The 17,371-nt window shown below is 39.7% G+C and overlaps 1 protein-coding gene across 3 annotated transcripts in view; it reads left to right on the top strand.

Annotated features, from left to right (window-relative positions):
- Window positions 1-17,371, top strand: part of wdfy4 (WDFY family member 4) — a 75,611-nt gene that overhangs the window by 33,511 nt on the left and 24,729 nt on the right. For 2 of the 3 annotated variants that reach the window (XM_041789122.1, XM_041789123.1), the window contains 17 exons: window positions 513-632; window positions 721-900; window positions 987-1,145; window positions 1,934-2,060; window positions 2,161-2,312; window positions 2,532-2,770; window positions 3,640-3,773; window positions 3,893-4,084; window positions 4,170-4,279; window positions 7,239-7,316; window positions 7,423-7,614; window positions 7,700-7,772; window positions 10,302-10,516; window positions 12,070-12,218; window positions 15,284-15,398; window positions 15,759-15,844; window positions 15,931-15,993. In XM_041789122.1, coding sequence (XP_041645056.1) covers window positions 513-632; window positions 721-900; window positions 987-1,145; window positions 1,934-2,060; window positions 2,161-2,312; window positions 2,532-2,770; window positions 3,640-3,773; window positions 3,893-4,084; window positions 4,170-4,279; window positions 7,239-7,316; window positions 7,423-7,614; window positions 7,700-7,772; window positions 10,302-10,516; window positions 12,070-12,218; window positions 15,284-15,398; window positions 15,759-15,844; window positions 15,931-15,993 — 2,384 coding nt within the window. The remainder of the gene's footprint in view (window positions 1-512; window positions 633-720; window positions 901-986; window positions 1,146-1,933; window positions 2,061-2,160; window positions 2,313-2,531; window positions 2,771-3,639; window positions 3,774-3,892; window positions 4,085-4,169; window positions 4,280-7,238; window positions 7,317-7,422; window positions 7,615-7,699; window positions 7,773-10,301; window positions 10,517-12,069; window positions 12,219-15,283; window positions 15,399-15,758; window positions 15,845-15,930; window positions 15,994-17,371) is intronic. The other variant, XM_041789124.1, reaches the window with a different exon arrangement.

Genomic DNA, 17,371 nt, shown 5'->3' on the forward strand with positions numbered 1-17,371 from the left:
GCTACAGGAGACTTTATGTCAGGGGTAACTGGTCTCTTTAAATGTTTAAAAAGTAAATTAAAGGTGTTAGAGGTTGATGCCTCTGGTTGTAGATATCTTGACTAAGGGACTCCGCCCCTGACCACACCCCTCTCAGGTAATGGATGTAGCACTCCTGATGTTACAATATTACACTCACTTTCATCCAAAGTGAAGGACCTGACTGGGTTTCAAACCATCAATCTCCCGGGACCAGGCGGGGAGGGCCGACCAAACCTGCGGGCGGGTGCTTACTCCCCACATGAGGTCATGAGGGGAAAATCTGAGACTGGCTTGTTTGAGCACACATTTTCTGAAAGGTGGAGAAAGAGAAGGTGGAAGGGAATGTGTTCTCCCTGGTATTTTAGGGGATTGTGGACAGGCCATGGGCACTTATTTTTGTTAGAAAAACCCGAAAAAGTGATTTTTGCATAATATGTCCCCTTTAAGTCATCTTCTTTATCTTCGCCCTTCCTTCTTATATGTTTGTACAGGTGCCTTTGGATGATGCTCTGCAGTCCCTGATCGAAGCCCAAGCAGACAATCCAGCTCAGCAGCTCTGTGTTGAAGCTGCAATGATCCTGCTTGAATTAGTCAAAGTCATTGTCACACAGGTAAATATATAAAAATCGAATGCCTTTTGTAGTATTTATCATCATAGTTTGATCACGTTTAATGGGTTTTTCTGTTTTTTTTTCACAGTCTGTTCCTACTACAAATGACACTTCAGGCACTGATGCATCATGGGAGTTGAAGCTCCCAGCTAGTGTGATGCAGTTCCTTTGTCTGCTCCACAGCCTTCGTCCAAAGGACCCGCTGTGGGCTTCACCAGAGTTCCTCCATACACTCGCAGGAGTTGTATATCCTGCGGATGTGTCAAAGGTTTGTGTGTTTTCCTGTAATTTGTAAAACACTAAAAATGTCTTCTTATAATGATCTCATCTCATTAATTGTTTTACTTTTTTAAGGGTGAGGCTAATCATCAAGGAATAAGTGAAGTTGAGGACTCATTCAGGAGTCATTCAAACAGAAAGCCGGTGTGTGACTTCATCCGTATTCTGCTGATGGACAGTCTTCTCAATGTGTCTGCTAACAGCAACACCCATCCTCTGCTTGTGCTGCTGGAGGTGAATACAATCACGTCCACATACAAAAAAAACACAAGAGCTGGGAAAAAGTTGTCAAAAGTTTTGCTCAAGTAGAAGCATGTATACTTTTGTCAAAGTAGCTTAAGATTAAGAATTAGAATAACTTCAATCTCTTTACTAAAATACAAGTGGAAGAAGTAGACTCCTAAATGCGTCATTCTAATACATTTTAGACCTTATATTATTTACCACATTTTATTTTACCTTTAAAATGTCTTATTGTGCTTTATTGTCTGTGTCTTTATTGCTCATTTGATGTCTTCATAACAGGGATTTTTCATTGAAAATCTCTTTAGAGAAGAATCTGATTTAACACTTAAATGACGTATCTGCATTTCGTTGCTTCCCATTTCTGCCCATTACTAGTTTATCAGGTTAAACCATCAATTTTAATGAAATATCCACCGATATTCAACACTAATGTGTCACTGACAATATATAGTGTATTGTCTTTTACAAAGGCTCTTTGGTATTTTGCATTACTGTCAAACTCTCATTTCTCCAGAAGGTGCCACTCTTTGCTCAATTACTAAAAAAGGCAGCACCAAAATGCTGTAGTTACTATGATTCACCACTAGGAGGGGGGAGAAGACTAATAGGCCAAAAACTTGAAATTCACACACCACACCTACACTTCAGACATCATATACAATGTTCCCCTCTCTGTCAAGCAAGATAAAATCAAGAAGGGTCAAAAGTCAAATATCATTTGTCAGTGCTTTTTTAAACAGACATTAATTCAAGTAATAACCTTTTTGTTTTCACAGTTTTCACCTGATGGTGCATCGGTGGAGCAGAGGCAGAGTTTCCAGACCGAGCTGCTGGAATTTATCATGGACATCATTCTCATGCTCAGCAATGAGGGAGAAAACAACACTCACCTCAACTCACATGGTACAATTACAATGCTCTTCACAGCTCCAAGTGGGATCACCATGTTATTAGCAATTAAATAAAAAAAATCTGTAATCTTTATGTTCTTTTTTTATCTCAGACTTCAACAGTCAGACGCCCGAGGGACAGATGAGCATGTTGATGGAGAACATGGTGCTCTTTAGTAAGACTCTGCTGCAGAAACTTTACAGCGGCATTTATGTGGCTGACCCAGAGAATTTGCTCAACTTCCTGGCAGATCAGATTGTGGTGGTAAGACACAAAAAAATGCATAAATACTGTAGCTCATAAGTGTTTATTCATATCCTAATTAACTTTTGCAGATCTTTAAATCAAAATCATTATTGATAATTTATATCGACGTGGATGATGTTCTTTTAAAGCACTTGGAGCTCTTGATTGTGTAAATGTTCATTTCAACACTACACAAATACACAAATTAATAACATATGCTTTGCTGTGTACTTTCAGGCTCTGGAGAAAGGCCAAAGTCAGAAGGAGAAGACAGTGTCAGCCCTCTACTCGTGCACAAATAAAGTCCTGCTTCATTTCTTGTCACAATCGCGACAATCACATGAAGAAAAGGAAGGGGTCATCAGGGCGCTGCAGACCTTCATGGAACGCTGGGATGTTGTCATGGCAACCTACAATTCAAATGTGAACTTCATCACATGCCTTCTTCATTGTCTGATTCTGATACGATCTGGCAGGTATATGCAAAACTAATACTCACTAGAGATAAAAAATTTTAGCCTTTGGATTTGGATTCCTTGCTTGTTCTGGCCTGTTGAGCTGTCAGCGCATCCTTAAAACTCCGCTGTGTCTCTAGCAAGTAAAGTGTGTGTTTGAGGGATGTGTGCATATAAATACAAGTTCTCTGGAGGTGGAGATGTTGGAGCTGAGACTGTAGCCAATACTTGTTAACAATTTACAGGACGTTACAAATAAAAAGCATCTTTGTAGTGATGCTTTTTGCCTAGTGTAATACTAGCGCAGAGTCTGCTAATGTTGGCACCACTTGCATCTTAAAGAAAGCTTTATTTGCATGCTACAATAACAACTACTAGCTGCATTTTTTTACTATGTTGTCACATTTATGTCTTACAAATCTCACAAAACATGCACATAACTGTTTCAACAGTGTACATGGCTAGAAATTGAAGATACATGGGGTCTTAAAAAATAAAATGAGAGATTCTTGATAAAGATCTTTAAAAGTACTAAATTTAACCCAGGATTTTTACCCTTAATATAGTAGCAGCTTAAAAGGTGACATGTTTGGATGCAGAACTGTTTTTCTCACAGTAAAGTCAAAGGTTTCAGATCAAAACACTTAAAGTTATCCACATTTGTCATCTAAATAAACACTGTGCTTTATCATTAATAGACACTCACATAAAATAAGGGACTTACTGTGTCGTCCCGTCACATAAATCCTAATAAAATCTGTCATAATCTGTGGTTTTTACATGGCAGTATTAGGAAAAGTTTAAGCTATGCACTTGTAAAAAAAAATGTTAAAAAACAATATTTAGAAACCAGATTTTTTTGTAATTCTCACTGTCCCCTGTTTTTGTAGTTACCCTGAGGGTTTTGGAGTGGTGGTAGAAAAGGTCCACAGCAGGAAAACTTCCTCCCACCTGTTTGGTATCAAACCCAAACTTTCTGCTCGCCTCAGCAACGGAGCAGACGTTACCACAGGTATGAGCGCTGGTATGTGAGAGTTTATTTACATTCATGACTTTAGCCTGACATTTTTGTAGAGTTTCAGAGTCTATGGAGGTTTACTTGGTCACAAGAGAGTCCTGAAAAAATATGTGTCCGTGTTTTAGATGACAGAGAGCTAGTATCCTTAGCAGAGGCCTGCTGGTCAAAGATCATGACAGAGAGGCAACACACACTGGAGGAAACCTACAAGATAGAGATCTCAGTGAGCCACACAGTGAAGACAGGTCCTGTCAACATGACTGACATCAGCCCTCTGTGGGAGGAGACGGCACACAAAGCCTGGCTGCTGTACACAGGTTACCTCTCACTCTAATAATTACAGCAGAAAGATGAGATGCACTGTATGTTGCGTCATTTAACTAGTGCTTGTGTATCTTTCAGAGTCTCAGAAGAAGAGGATGGCGAGCGGTTCCCAGACAAAGTTTGATGTGATCAGTAGTGCTGTTCGCTTTGCTATGGGAAGACAAAACAAAGACTCAGTAACAGCAGAGGTAAACACACACTTAAAGTGCTTTAAACTTCTCACTTTTGCATGAAACTACTCTGTGTGAGCAAAAATATTTGGTCACATCTGATAATTTGGCAGATGCCAGGAGACTGTTACCTGCCTGTCTGCATTGTTGCAACTGTGAAGTTTGGCGGAGGACGGATAATAATATGGGGCTGTTTTTCAGGGTTTGGGCCCCTTATCACTAGTAAAGGGCAATCTTAATGCTTTAGACATTTTGGACAATGCTGTGCTTCCAACTTTGGCAGCAGTTTGGAGAAGGCTGATTTTATTCCAACGTGACTGGATTGTAATTTATGGACAGAACTATAAAGACAAGGTTTGTTGAGTTCGGAAACTTGACTGACCCACACAGAGCCCCCCATTTAGCATTATTGGGATGAACTGGAACGAAGATTGCAAGCCAGGCAATCTCGTCCAACATCAGTGCCTGGCGGCATAAATGCTCTAAAGAATGAATGGGCACAAATTACCACAAAAACACTCAAAAATCTTGTGGAGAGCCTTCAAAGAAGAGTGGAGGCTGTTCTAGCTGCAAAAAAGGGCTAACTCCATATTAAAGTTCATGTAGTAGAATACAGTGTCATTACAGTCCCTGCTGATGTAATGGTCACGCCGAATACTTTTGTCCATATAGTGTGTTTCCTGATGTCTATGTGGGCCTCTAGGGTGAGCACCCTTTCCCAAGTGTCCCTGCACCCCAGAGCGCTTTCCCCAAACACCTTCCCAAAGTCACTGCTGTGTTTGTGCTGTGGGCCGTCCAGCCCTGTGGGGGTGTTTGATTATTTCTTTAAATGGATTTGGATTATCACAGCTGATTGCCCCTGAGTGGGCATAGTAATTGATATCTGTTAGGCCTATCCATGGGAACACTCGCTACAACACACTGTTTGCTTCTGAAGGTTAAAGACGCGTTTATTGTTGTTTTTCCCCCCGAAACACGTGGCCCACATCATTAGTTCCCCCACAACGCTTAAGACGTCGAGCCATCTGGAGCAGGGAGCGGGGACATATTACTCAGGCACACAGGCATGAAATTACCGCGTCTGTGTGTCTGTCTCACCCCCACAAACTGTGTGAGAGTGTGTGTTCTTATTTGTGCGACAGAAATCAGGTTGGCAATTATAGTAGTACCAATCTGATGAAAACATTATTCATTTGATGTTATTCTTTATCATATCAGTCTTTGACAGGCTATCAGAGAAGGTGATGAATTGTTTTTCCGTGTGAGAGGCAGAGAAGAAGAGGGAGGGACTTCTCATTCTCTGCTGTGTTGCAACACTTTCTTTGGTAGAAGCAGCATGCAAAAAGATGATATTCAATCAGTGGTGGTCAGCCAGTCTGCTCATTTTCCCTTCATCCTGATGAAGAAACAAGTGACTCATTAATTAATTTCTGGATCATCAACTTATGACCTTTGCTTGGCGAGTCATGAGCTCGTGGGGAGTCACCGGATCCGTCGTAATGTGTTTCCACAGAGCTCTGCTCATAGTTTCTGCCTCTCAGAAATCTACTTTTATGAACAAAACTAAGAGTTTTAAAGCCGACTGTAGGTAATGAATGAGAATACAGAGACTGATAGGCAGACTGTGTCCTCAGTCAAGCTTCAGTGCAATTCTTCTGGAGATTTATTTCATCAGCGAATGCAGTTTCCATAATCATATCTGTGTCCTCATATTAGAAAGATAATTAACAGCACTAATGATCACGTTAAGTTCATTACACATTCACTGCCAGCCCAGAATGAAGTTGACATTATGTTGCCTTATCATCAAAGGTGGCGTATTGTTGGGAAGTCATTAAAATGGAAATGAGTGTGATGTTCTGATGTTAATTGCAGAGGGAAGAGATGAGTTATGTATTTAATGCAGCATTTAAAAAGCCAATGAGGTTCCTATCTGCTAAATAGGGTAATTAATGCTATATATTACTTATGTTTGTCCAAATGAAGGAATGAAATTAGGAGATGATGACGCTGACTTGCTGTTTATCTGTCGCAACACGGCTCTAGTCGCAAACTTCATTATTACTCTCTTTTTTGTCTGTAATATTTCTATAATCTCCCCTCAAATTACTCCTTTATTTCTTTCTGGGAACAACTTCTCATTTGGATAGGCAGCCAGTCATTTAGAGAAACAAATTTTCATTCTCTAGAGGGCTTGTCAAAGTTTGTTGTCAACTTTTACGCATGGGTTTATTCGGAAATTATGTTGAATTTTCTGCATCTCTTGTATTACAGAAGTAGCTGTTTTATTATTGTACTTGAAATCAATTACCACGTTCATGGGGTTACAGCACAAAACACAAAATTAGCTCGGTAAATAAGACTCGATAGTAAGAGTTACTGCATGTTCATTCAGTCAATTAAATGGCTTTCCTGGGTCAGCTGTGAAGATGGACACATGTTGTTTCACTAGTCTCTCAGCGAGCACTGCTGTGATGATGGGTTTAATGAAGCAGTTAACAGTCAGAATATGATCCCAGTGTGTCTGCTCAACATGAGCATCCTGCAGTGTCAACATGCCTCTGTTTTGGCTTTTTACATTTTTTCATTTCTTCTCTCTTTTAATCGCTCACACACTCACACACCCGCTCACACACAATAAGGGTGCACACTCTTACCTTGCCCCCTGACTGTGGTGTGGCTCAGTGATATTAATGTTTATGTTAATTAGATCACACCAACAAATGATTACATTTGCAGACAGGGTTATTGTAGGACTGTAGCCACTAGCTTATTTTGCCCAGTGAATGCAATTTACAACAGATGTAATTGTATGAGTGCATTGTAATTGCATGAGGAAACAACAATACCATTATGAATCTGCAATCTTTATGAACGTGTTGTGTTGTTGTGTGTGTACAATAAGAGTTTGAGGAAGAGTGATTGTGCTTCTCTATCTTTTCATTTGCATCCATCAGTTTCTTCTCCTTTTTTGTAGGAGTTTTTGTCCCTCATGGAGTCACATCGACAAAGAGGCCACAGCATGTTTGAGAGCATGCGAACAAACCACTTACAGGTGTGACAGAGATGCTACATTAAAGACATTAAAGTAGAACTTGTTTTGAAGCTGATTTGAAAGTATATTTATTTATGTTTAATGTGTTTGTGTTTCTGCTTGCAAGTTACAAGCAAGTGAGTGGGAGCGAGTGAGCTCAAAGTGGCTGCATGTAGAAGCCGAACTACTGAGGGAGAGAGCTATATTCGGACCAGGCCCAGGAGTGCTGCTGAGCCGAGACTGGGTGCAAGATGCAGCAGAGGGACCCAACCGGACTAGATCACGCATCCGCAGAAAAGCTCTGAGGCGGTCGAAACGGGTAAACCTCTCTAGAGTGGGTTGTGTCAAGCAAATGATTCTTATTTCAATCTATAACAGTGACATACTGTATGTTGTTACGACAGGTGCTTGGATCGCTGTGTCTGAGCCTAAGGACTGGCATGCCTGAGGACAACAGCATAACAGAGGCTGATACAGGTAAGGAAATATACTTTCGTTTTGTTTTTTAACTAAAAAGATTAATGCAAAGCCTTAGCAGCCCAGTGTGGTGTTTCTCAACTGGTCTCGCAAATCCACCACCACATTAAAGACACACTGTGACACAAATTCTTAAATTTTTCAATCATTACCATTTTATTTTTTTGGAGAAAGACAGGGCAGCTTGGACTTGATATGTGATAGAACAGAGATGGAAGTGATGCCCTTCAAAATCACAACGAAATATAGACTTTTCTCCACAATTTTTTTCCAGGCACAAATCTGCAACCCGCCAGTTCAAAACCAAGAGCCAAGTGGTTATTTCTGCTGGCCCAGTGCACAGAGCCTGTTTTCCTCAAAGCAGGCATCCTGTGTCGAAATCCAAACTGTGGCTTCTTTCCTGTGTAGCATTCCCCACTCTGTCTCTCCACAGTTTCTAACTCTACCCTCTGTTCTGTTTACAATACAGGCACAAAAGGAATTTAAAAACATTTCTAATTGCTCAACGGTTAAATTCATGCACAAAATGAGACAACCAAAACAAATAGGCTCATACTGGGCAAGCTAAAATGTTTAATATTGAATGGCAACCGATAAAGCAAAAAAAAAAAAAATTTTGTAAAACTTAATTTTACTCTTCTATACATGCCAGTTTTGGCAGTGTAAAGAGCCAATACTTGGGCCTTTCATGGCATGCATTACAGAAAAAATTGATATCCTCTAGGGATGCACAGTATTGGATTTTTGCAGATGTCTGACATGACAATATTTACAAGTTCATTTTAGTTGTTATACAATGTAGTACAAACTTCAGCCCTTAGAACAGTGGTTCTCAACTTTGGTGTCAGGACCCCCTTGGGTGTCGCGAGACACGGAGAGGACGTCGCCAGATGCCTTTAGATGCTGAAATCAAAATAATGTTTAGAAAAAACCCTAAAATGTAAGTCTGCACATGACTATTCTTGAATGTGCATTTCTATGTTCAACTATGCTTCAACCACATTCAGGCACAGTGGGGTCACCAGTCTATGGCACCTTTATTTTGGGGGTCACGGGCTGAAAAGTTTGAGAACCCCCTGCCCAGAGTAAAACTCCACCAATTTATTTGTGCATATAGCCAATATTAGCAGCTGATGTTTACGGACCATGCATTGGTTGTAAATTTTGGCAAAAAAAAATCCATACTTTGCAATTCTGATCATTACTTTTAAAGCTACTATCTGCCAATGCAGATATCATGCCAGTGATTTTTTCCAACCCTAATACCTACTGTACATGTTCACACAGTTTTGACCCATGAAGCTTCATCACTTTTTGCCTGGTGTGTCTGTTGTCTTAACTCATATTTAAATTTAAGTGTTAAATCAGCTTATATGAAAATAACAAAGCAGTATCAAAGTCTATTTTTATAATGCTAGAGGTCTTTGTGTGCTACGATAGATAATCTTGCAAAGCATTTTAAGGTCATCAGATTTCACTTATACCATTCTGTTATGCATGAAAAAATATTTACGTAATTCTGTTATACATAAAAAAATTAACAAGATGTCTAGACATGAAAGACAAAAAATAAAAACATCACTACAGGTTTAACAAACTTTTTCAGTTCTTTCAGTATTTTCAGCATGCAGCGATAGCATGCCTTAGAAAAAGATCAGATTTTTCATTAATATAAAACAAGAGTTTGTCTAGATTAGTCAGAATATTGGGTTTTCTTCTTTTTTTTTTTTTTTTTTTACAATATATTTTTAGGAATCTTTTGCCGTTATTTAAAAAGGACTGTAGACAGTCCTTTGTAATATTTGCATCCTGATACCAAAGTTTGTTTTCATCTCTGATATGATGCAAGCAAAAACTCACACAACAAAACTGATGCCTGTGTCTAGTCTTTTGTATGGTAAAAGAACGAACACAGTCGTACAAAATGAAAAGAGAGTGGCAACTATGCCTTTAGAATTAAAAGTTGCATGCAAGGGCAGATTAGTTTGATATCACAGTTTTAAACTGACCTGAAAGACCAAAGCGTGATGTTTTTGAAGCATTTTGCAAAATGGTACTTGTGATTCGCTTGTTGAAAAGTTTCTTTCCTTTGTAATAGCGGTATCCTGAAACTCAAATCTTATTTCTGATATGATGCAGGGGAATATTGTACAAACATTAAAACCTGTTACTAAACCAAAGTAACAAAACTGTGTACTAGACACCCAATATTTCTTCATTTCTTTTTTTTATAATTTTTTCAAGTTGCACACAAACGTCTGAGTTCTGTCTAAACTGCACAAACATATTCCCAGTGTCACCACTACTGATCAATTTGAACTGAGCTGTGAATTTGACTTGTCTACAGTTGCTCTCTTTCATTTGCTAGGAACAGTTTTGGTTTAAAATATTACTAATGGTATGTAGTTTTTGTAAAGTTTTGGTGCCTTTTATGCTATGAAACATTAAAGTAAGAGAGATGATGTTATTTTGAAGCATATCAAAAAGCATCAGAGTATAAGAAATGTTGACATCTTTGCTTTGTAACAGAGCCAAAAATCTTGTGTGAAGTTGGAGCAGAGGCTAAAGAGGATGAAGACGAGGGAGGACTGGATTGTGACCGTCTGACCTTCTTCCCTGTTCTGAGTGAGACTCCTGCTGTCACAGAGAGTCAACCTGAATCATCAACACCCGAGTCGTGCTCTCAAACATCAGACTGCCCCGGCATACGCGCCATCCTGCAGGAGCTGGATCCCGGAGAGGAGGTACTGTAGCGCAGTAGGCCATGTTGGTATGTTTCAGCTAAAAACAACATGCCTAAACACAAGCATAACTCCTTCTCGGGCTGCTAATATTCACAATCATAATTATCTGATGTAGACTAAGGGATTCCAATAGCCCAGCGCTGCTATCAGAATTTCATCTTTCCTCATTAGTGTAATGTTTTAATGTCGAGGCCCAGCTCAGCTCTTCTCATTCTTCCAGTGTGTTAGAAAGCAAGGCACATGTTGACAGGGACTCTCATCGCTCCGGCAACCAGCCGCGGCTTTTAATGTTTCTGACAGAAGTATTAATAAAAACAGTAGGAGGTGTTGCAAGCTGTCTTACATCCGCTTAGTAAGTGTGTGATGTGTGCGAGTGCGTCCTGTTGACTTGCAGCGGTTCAGTGTGAGAGTCCTGCTGAGCTTCCTGTCAAATGAACACAGTCATTAGCTCTGAAAAATGCACACACACGGACTTACACACACACAAAGGGAGACCCACTCATAATTAGCTTGCCAGCGCCAATAGTGTGATTATGACAGTAATGTGTGTGGGGAGAAATCAATGGTCTGACATTAGGCTCTCAGTCAATAAAAGTCCTCCTTTTCTCTCCTTCTCCCCATCATCAGCTAAATCACCAACAGACTGATAACGCTTATCTGTCCAGAGCACAGTAAAAAGATAAGGAAACAAGTTTATTGTTATGTATTTAATCTTTGATAACAATAAATTTAACTAGTTTTTTACGGTTATTGTCGGGAACACTGTGTCTGATGTGAGTTTGTATTCCCTGATGGACGCTGCCATAAAATCTGAGCATGATATAGCTCAATATAAGATGAGAATCATCCGCCTTGACTCCTCTTAAACACTCTCAAATGACAAGTGATATTCTCCATCATAGCGTGACTCTGTGTGCGTATTCAGTCAAGAGGTTCTGATCACTTAGCAGGTTTCCTATTGTGTATGTGGCAGTGATTAATTCTCCTAATAATGACCAGGCACGGCCGTCTCCTCCTACGCCAAGAGTGTGACTCTATGTCGGGGGGGTAGGGACTCTGATTTGATTAGTATAAATTGTGAGGGGCCTCCGGGTATGTTGGGGCCCCATATGGTTTTTGGGTGCTGTGTCCCTGGGGGCTGCAGAGGGGCCAACGCAGGGAGACAGCCAGGTGCACACACTCGCTGTGAAATGAGGGGAGACAATAGAATTAGCCGCACATTATCCCAATGCAGTTAGCATTAGCTACGACCTGCACTGAATGCAGCGTGCCGGTCTACTGTGGCTCCAGATGAAACACATTGTCACACAGCTGAAAGGTGGGCGGGGTCCTCTCCTCCCCATCAATCAGCTTTGATAATGAAGTGTTCAACTGTGTCTTTTTAATAATGATTAGAATATGTGATTAAAATGATCAATCAAGTAAAGCCTGAAGTGCCTGTGACGCTGCCATGTCATGTCCCAGGAGAGAAAAGTGCTGATGTGTGTTGTGCCTCTCACATAGGGTGTAATGTATCTTTCTCTCTCTCTCCCTCTCTCTCCTTCTCTCCAAAGGTAAAGGCTAAGATGTGTGTGGTGATGGTGAGCGGTCTCAGAGTGACTGAGGGGGTGCTGCTGTTCGGGAAGGAGAGCCTGCTGCTGTGTGAGGGGTTCACTCTCAGTTCTGCTGGAGATGTTTGTTGTAGAGATCACCACCCCAGCAGGTACAACCATTACTGAAAAAAAAAGCTCTGTCATGAGCACATGATAGCTTTCAGTGGCAGAGTTGGAAAAGAAAACAATCTTTTATTAAGTACAAATGCAGATGCCTAAAAACATCACACAGGTAAAATTAGAGGTACTTATTGCACAACTTTACATCAGTAAAGATGTGAAATTGCAGGCTCTGAAATACACTCTTTAAAAAGAATTAGACATCACCTTCTAAATGGTTATTTTTACTTGCTGCTTTGCACAAAGCTGACTAAAGGTTACCTTGAATTTAAGAAAGAATATCAGACTTCTTTAAAGGTGCACAGTGTGTAAAATTGAGACTATCAACATCTAACAGTCAATTCTGGAGTGTGATGCTCATTTCTCTGGTGATAACTGTGGGAACCAGTAAAGTTTAAAAATCAATGCATGCTTAACTGTTATTTGGCTCCTTCTATGGTGCCATAGAAACAGGCAAAATGCAAAATCCAAGATGGCAGCGTCCTTGGAGGGGACCCTCCTTATGTATGAATAAAAGGCTTATTCTGAGTTAATTTAAAACATAAATTTAAAAAATGTGTTATCAGATGTCAACACTAATTTAGATCAATCTACTTATAAATGTTATGTTTCATGTTAACCAAGCTTGTTTTGCTAAATGCTACCAGGCTAAATATTACACACTGCACATTTAACTCAGACGGGGAAAATGCTGCTTTCCTTTTGTTGAAGAGGTAGACAGGAAACTATTTTTGGTTTTATTTTGATTTGTCATCAATTTTTTTTGTCTTTCATGAATGATACTGACAGTTTGACATGACAAGGGATCCTCTTCACATTTCATGTAAACAGTGTGGATTTTTCCCCCTCAAATGACATAACAGTTTTAGTAAATGACTACTGTGTTACATATGTATATTCTTAGTTGAGTACTTAATATTACCTCAGATATTCCAGAATTTTTTTATATTCAGAAAAATTCAGAATTTTTATAACTGTAATGAGACATGTCTTCATGTCTTGTTGCAGTAGCTTTTATGTCAGAGTCCTGGCAGACATGACTTGTCTCCCATGGTAACACTGTATATTACTTTAAATAATGATATTAAATGCAGTATGACTGTTATTGGGAGCTACCTTCTGCTGCTGTATCTCAAACATGTCTTGTGCAGCTTCCCTATGATGGACCAAAATTCACTGATTGAGAGTTAAATCGCCCAAGCTCACTCCTGTAATGCTAACCTCCCTTGTAACTTTGCGGTCTTGTTTCCAGGTTAAGTAGAGACCAATCCTACTGCACAGCGCACCATCCTCCATGGCTCACTTTTAGTTTGAACAGAGGACTATGTTCAATAAAAACAGCACTCGATATGGTATATTTACTAAAAAGTACACCAATAATTTGGTTTCATTGGTACTCATAACTCAGGGAGAAAAGCAGTTAAAAGTAGGGCTGAACAATTTGTGAAATTAGTCTAATTGTGATTTGATTTTCTCAATATTGCGATTGCGATTTAATATGCAAATATTTTTAGGTTCCTCATCTTATGCATTGTTCAACAAACTCAAGCAATACATCATTCAATATTATAACTAGGGATGCACGATATTGGATGTTTGCCGATATTTTAAAACCCATTTTGGCCGATACTGATATTTAATTACATTTTTTCCACTTAATTATGACATCACATTATCAGCCGTACATATTGGCGTAAATTTTATTATTGGCCGATACCAATAATAAACTTTTTAAGCTATTATCGGCTGATACCGATATACTGCTGCCAATATTGTGCATGCCTAATTATAACTAGCTCAGTATTAGATGATCTAAACTAGGGGTGAAAGATCTGGAAAAAAATAACAAATTGCGATTTTGGCCCATATAGCAAATTTGGTATCAGTTGCTATACTGAAGGGGATGATCATTTTTATGTTATTCTTATTTTGATTAAGAAAATCATATACATGAACTGTAAAAGAAAAATTTTTTTCAAACTATTTAACACACTTGAATGTTTACATGATACGAAGAGCATAAAATCTCTACCGCAAGAAAAATATATTAAACTGGTATTTTGACACATTTTAGGTTAAGGAAATATTGCACTGTCTGTGATTTGAAAATTGCAGCATGCTATATTGTAATTTAATCTAATTTGCAAATTATTGCCCAGCCCTGGTTAAAAGTGTTCTTCCTGATTTGCACTACAAGCGATCCCAGAATGCTTTTCATGTAGCTCACAATGTGAACAAGAAAGGCCACTGTTTTCTCCCTCATTATGTGAAAATTATCAATGAAACCAAAACATTTCACAGCTAAGTAAAAACACTGTATGGAATATTCTTAATGAACAGAGTCCTCAATTTGAAACAAAAACAAACAGCGGCGATGAGCACAGCTGAGCAGCGAGTCTTTCTACTCAACAGAAAATAACAAGACTGACACATCCAACACGTATCAGAATGATTGCCCCATAATTTTCTAAAAACAAACCCCTACCTTCCAGTATGGCGAGCTGTGGCTGGCTCAGGATTGTCCTGAGAAAACAGCTGTTGTGTACATCTCAGCTGTGTAGTTGCAGCTCTGTTTGAGAGCACCTTTTTCTAGTTGTTGAGGTATAGAATAATTAAGAGAGTTTGGCTGCCAGTGTAACACCACTGCTCTTATCTTCTTTTTCAACTTACTGGTAAGGCAGGGAGGTGAACCCAGAGCAGGTCCTCCCTTCTGGTTATCAAGTGGCTCAGTAGTGGCTGGTTGGGGGTTTGACAAGTGACAGGCTGCTGCCAGTGTGTGCAAGGGGCAGCACTTAAGGCATATATAATGCAACACAGGGCTGTAGTGTTTTAGGCTTTAAAGCCAAGAACGTTCTAAATTTCAGGAATTAAAAGTACATAATATTTTTGTTGAATGGTTTAGAGGCTTGAAGCAAAATTTTAAAATGTTCCCGAAAAGTAACACTTAAGTCAAGCTCTAATTAGTAATAACAGCAAAGTCTGTACTTAATTCCAGACAATGCACAGCTGTTGTAATCTTTTTTTGTAACTTTCCTTGTCCCTCTGTCTCCCTCAGTGTGAGGGATTCCTATATTTCCAGCATGCTGAACAAAGAGAAGCCATCAGTCCAGTGCAGACACTTGCCCTATGAGAACATCAAGGAGGCCCGCTTCATGCGTTTCCTTTTAGAGGTCAGACATCCAAATTCTTGTGCAGAAGCGTTGTTTAAAAAATGCATGTATACTTACAATTGTTTACACAGGATTTAGTTGGAAAATATCAAATCTTATTTGCTCCACAATTACTTCAATGTATCAGCCAGAATTTAATACTCAAAAAATACCCAATCCTTGGAGTAAGACACAAGATACTAGAAGTCCTCTTAAAAACTAGTCAGCAAGCAATTCTATGGGCTGTTGTATGTGGGACTTCGATAAATCGCGTGGAAAGTAAGTTTTAAATGTTACCCGATCAATAAAAACAACAATTTAAATGAAGCTGATTGTGTCTTGGGTTACTAAAAAACATCACTGTCTTCCTGTTACTTTCAGGATAATGCTATTGAGGTATTCATGAAAAATGGACATTCAACCTTCCTGGTGTTTGTGAATCGAGACCATGTTTCTGCATATAAAAGGTATAACATTGAAATAGGTTTGATGTGTAGAAAAAACTGTTGTTTTTCACAGATCTGACTTGTGTTTTTATTCCTCCTAACTCCAGATTTTGCATGGTGGTACCTGCACTGAAAGGTAGAGGGGTTGCTGAGGTCATTGCAAATGCCAGGTAAGAGTAGACATTTTATCGCAGTCATAGAAACAGAGTGAATTAAAGAGCATTGTGCATAAATACATGACTTTAATGAATCAAAAAATTTAAATACAGTGGAAATTACAGTGTGAAATAGAGTAAATACTGTGCAGTTAGTGCTGCATAAAGCCCAGTTCAAACCAAATAGCACAGCTGTTTTTCTCTTGCTTGTTGAGCCAAGGTGGAGAAAGGTAGTAGTATACTTGTTTAACAAATAGCAGCCAATAAATCCCACTTATTGCACCTATACAGTATATGTCAAACACCAGCCTTTTTTAAAATAAACTTATTATGTAGTCTTCTTTTTCTTTTGACCCAAACTCTGCCATTTCAGCCATCTTGCAGTTAACATTTGACTTGTGTAGTTGACTTTGCTTTGTGCAGAACAGGTCTAGAAACAGGTAATGTGCCTTTTGCTCTAAGATAAGCTGCTGACAACAAATCTTTGGTCTGGACTAGGTATAACATTTGAAGTCGACATTAGCAGGTCCTTTTTATGCGATTGACTTGTGTTCCACTTTTCTTATTCTCCACACATCCTGGTTAACTGCAGCCACTGAGTTCGGCACCATGAGTCCCTTATAAGTCCGCATCCTTTTGTCCTCAAGCATGTCACCATCTTCTCCTCCTCTACTTCCTCCTTCTCCTCCTCCTCCTCCTCTTCCTCTTACACCTCGTTTCTCCATCCTCTCCTTCTGCTCGTTACATCTTTTGAAGCATTTTGTGCAAAGGCTACTCTCTTGGACCAGGAACACTTCTTCCTTGGGTTCAGATTTTCCCCCTACCATCCCTTCACCATCTGCATACATTGTAGGATTTCTTCCAGTGTTCACCTTATTGAGGTTGTGGAGATCTTTTACTAACTCTGGTATCTCAGTGAAGAGATTATCAAACAGGCCTAACTCCTGGAGACTGTCTAAAGCTGCCATAGAGGGAGGCAGGGTGTCCAGCTTGTTCAGTCCCAGATTGAGACTTTTAAGGCTGGCGAGGGATCCCAAAGTGGAGGGTAAACCTGCAGATGTGAGGCAGTTGTTGGAGAGGTTTAGATGTGTCAATCCCACCAGGTCACCGATGGACTCAGGCACAGACTCCAGTTTGTTGCTGTGTAGATCAAGCCACCTGAGCGAAGAGAAGCTTCCAATGTTATCTGGGAGTTTTTGTATCATGTTGCGACTGAGGTCCAGCTCATCCACGTTGGTTAGTTTGAGGAGACACTTTGGGAACGTGATTATTCCCATTTTGCTGAGGGTGAGTCTACGCCGTCCATCTTGGGTCATCCGTATAGCCTTTTTGGCAATCTTAAGGGTCACCTTTGTCCCTTTGGCTCCCTTTGCTTTGGGCATGGCACTGAAAC

Source organism: Cheilinus undulatus, linkage group 6, assembly GCF_018320785.1.
Source record: "Cheilinus undulatus linkage group 6, ASM1832078v1, whole genome shotgun sequence".
Taxonomy (NCBI): Eukaryota; Metazoa; Chordata; class Actinopteri; order Labriformes; family Labridae; genus Cheilinus; species Cheilinus undulatus.